The sequence below is a fragment of the Trachymyrmex cornetzi genome, unplaced genomic scaffold (genome assembly GCF_001594075.2).
Source record: "Trachymyrmex cornetzi isolate Tcor2-1 unplaced genomic scaffold, Tcor1.1 scaffold1269, whole genome shotgun sequence".
NCBI classification, from domain to species: domain Eukaryota; kingdom Metazoa; phylum Arthropoda; class Insecta; order Hymenoptera; family Formicidae; genus Trachymyrmex; species Trachymyrmex cornetzi.
The window spans coordinates 183,270-186,779 of NW_017295838.1; the positions used below are offsets into that span (position 1 = coordinate 183,270).

General features: G+C 31.2%; 1 protein-coding gene across 1 annotated transcript in view; it reads left to right on the forward strand.

Moving 5' to 3' along the window:
- LOC108770387 (myb-like protein X) overlaps positions 1-3,137 on the forward strand; it is a 36,945-nt gene extending 33,808 nt beyond the window's left edge. Inside the window, exons 2-4 of the mRNA XM_018521954.1 lie at positions 6-11; positions 76-506; positions 889-3,137. Of these exons, the coding sequence (XP_018377456.1) occupies positions 6-11; positions 76-506; positions 889-3,083 (2,632 nt within the window). The 3' untranslated portion in view covers positions 3,084-3,137. The remainder of the gene's footprint in view (positions 1-5; positions 12-75; positions 507-888) is intronic.
- The last annotated feature ends 373 nt before the right edge of the window (positions 3,138-3,510 follow it).

Sequence of the window (3,510 nt, forward strand, 5' to 3'; positions counted from 1 at the left end):
CTGAGAAAACGGTATGAATTATATAAACTATTATATTGACAAATCTGTTTCTAACATTACCAAAAACGTTTACAGATTGGACGATATAACCTTCAGAAGGAGCCACAACTATAAATCTCGAGATTTTTCTATTCATAAGTTACCATATCGACATAATATAACTAAGAAGTATGAAGATACTTCCTCTATACATTTACAAGAAAGTGAAACCGAAGAAACTGAATCTTATCAAATTCAATTCTGTCACGACGAATATAAAAGTAAAAAACCACAGAACAAAGTTCATCGGATGCCTACCGTATTTGGGGAAAGATTGTATAAGAGAATTATAGAAGATAAAAAAGAAGAGGAAAATCAGACAGAATTAATAAATTTGCTTGCTGCAAATATTAAAACAAAGGATATTTCTAAGGAAAATATTATTGAAAATGATAAGAAGGCTGGATCTCCATTTGGTATGAATAACAACGACAATGACTCTAATATCGGACGATGTTCTAGTTCAGGTAGATTAAAGATATATTTACTTTTTATATAATTATTATATGTATCACGTAAGCTTACATAGAATCATAAAACAGTTTTTAATTTCTATATATTTTTCTATCTAATAGAAGAATTTTTTTATATCTTTATATTAAACACTATTAAGTGAACATTTATATTAAAATTTATATCGTGCGTATTAAATATTTGTTACTATTTATCTGTATCTTGAAGAAAATGTATAAGAAGTTTGGAATATCTTATCCTAAAATATCTTAATCTAAGAATTTTAGAATATATGTAAAATATCTTAATCATATATAGACTTTATTTAGAGACAGTTGAGTAATAAACTTGTTAGTTTGAAAATTGTAATTACATCAGAAAGTAATCTTGTTACAGAACCTTCGTACAGAAAGAATTTGATGAAAAGGACGAATGAAGAAGACAATACAAGTAGACACAAGCGTATAAAAATTGAAAAAAATGAAGAGGAAACCATAACCAAAGAAACAAATTACAATTATCTTACGCAGTATGATCTAACAGACAATTTTACGCAATATGATATGAAAGATAATCTCAAATTTGAAGATCAATTGGATGTAGTGCATTCTTTTAAAAAAGAAGAAGTTTCAGTATGCGATGAACGTAGAGCTGCTTCAGAATATCGAGACACCAAAGAGAATCGAAGTTGTACAAACGGACGGAGAAGCGAGACTAGAAGTAAATCAGCAAAAGATCATGACAGTTCGTACATCAAAAATAGTCACGCCCATAGTTTACGAAATTTTCGGACTTCAGCTTCACACACAACTCGTGTCTCAGAAAGATTTGACAGTGATTACAGGAAAAATGGGCACAGGTATAGTCCGCCAAGAAGAAGAAGCTACTCTAGAAGCAGGAGTGATTACGAGAGTTCGAGCAGTCATCGTTTACGTGAAAAATCCAGTAGAACATATAGAGAAGCAAAGTATGATAATTATAAATATGATAGTCGATATAGATATGACAGATTAAAAAGGAACTGCGGGAATGAAGAAGATGATAGGAAAACGAGATATAGGCGTGAAAAATATGATGATGTAAGGGATAAATATAGATATTCATCGAGCGACGCTGAAGACAAAGAAAGTAATAGCTCATACAAGAATAAGAAGCACGAAAATCGCAGAACAAGAAAGGAAAAGGCAAGCATTTTAGATGATAAAAAATTACTCTGCAATGATAAAGTGGAAACTAATTTACGAGAGTCTTCTAGTCGAACAATTGTAAATAATACAATGAATTTCAGTGTTGGTAAAAATGTTGAACAGCATAAAGTGAAAAATGAATCAGAAATTAAATTGAAGGATTTTTCAGAAGTCATACCCATACATATCGTAAAGAAAGACTTGGAACATGTACCGGAAGAAGGCGAAATTTTAGATAGTCCTAAAAAGAAAGATAAGTTTACAAAAATCTCCGCAGAGAATAGAAGGGAAAAAAGTAATGTAAAAATTGTTCCAGTTGAAGATAAAAATGAAGATATTTCTGTGAATTCATCCATAGATAATAAATTAATATCGCTTCAAAATGATACAAAACAGTTAGAAGTGGCGGATATTAGTACAAAAAAAATTGAAGTACCGTCACGTCTTGTACAAGAAAATTCGAAAGATTGCGAAGAAATAATTCAATCAAATCTTTGTAAAAATCATGTGGTAGCTGATAAAATAAATAATTGTATAAAAGACAAAGATAAATGTAAATTTCTTAATAAAAATTTAATGGAGCCTATTGTTCAGAATATCGGAATAACTGAACAAGTGCGCGATAGTGATATTGACAATAGTGACAAAAATAATACTAATAACTCAAAGGATTCTATTACTGAAATTATTAAAATCAAAGAAACGATTGATTTTAATATTGATAGCGTTACTAAAATCAAAGAGATAGATGATTCTAGCATAGAAGGTGCTTCTAAAAAGGATATTAACAATCTTAATATTGGAAGTGTCGTTGAAATCACAGAAATGAACAATTTTAATAATAGTGATAGTATTCATAAAATTGGTGATGAATTAAGAATTTCTACTGCTGAAGTTACAAAAGTGGAGGCTATGCTTAATTGTGATATTGAGGATAGAGATAAAAGTCAAGCATCACTTGAAAGGGAGACTTTTCATCAAATGTCAAATAAAAGCGTCATCAAAACATGCCTCAATGATCATAATTATGTTCAGAATTCTTCTATCAATGTCTCTAATCTCGATGCAATCCAAAAGCCATCTTTGAGATCAGAACGCAATACAGCTATTTTGGATACAGCAACTTCGAAGGAAACGAAAGTTGAAACAATCAACGTTCAATCGGCTGGTGTTAAGAAGACAATATCTATAGTGAAGAATAAAAAGGACCAACAAAGCAGAGGAATATTAATTTCACATCGTCGAAAAGCCGTGATACTGAGCGACAGTAATGCATCTATGACCGTCCTGATGAATACAGTGAAAACGTCCTCTGTTACCAATAGTTGTAACAACAATGATTCTACTTTAAAACCGCGTGCCTGTAAAATATCGCGAATGACTGCAAAAGCAACTTGTAAATAATTATTGTACATTTCCTACACTTATAAGGAATATCAATAAAGCTCGATTTATAAACAAGAAATAAAAAATGGAAGTAGTTGAACGTTCAAAATGGTAGGATATTTTTTAATTAGTTTCTTATCAAGGGGGGAATCTCTTTTTTGGGTAAAAAAAATCTTTTTTTTTGCAAAATCTGTTAGTCTAATATTTTCAGAATATCTCTGTAAAATTTTGTATCAAAATTCATAAAACTTCTAGAGATATGAGCTACCGACCGAGCGCCCGACAGACCGAGCACCCAACCGAGCACATGGCTGAGCGCATGTATAAGATTTTTAACGGTTGGCAGCTGCTCCGGTTTTGTTTTCAGTACAAGGGTCAGGTCAAGTAAGGGCCTGAGCACAATAGAGGAACAGGAATTAGATATTAAGATTTTAACCTATCAGAA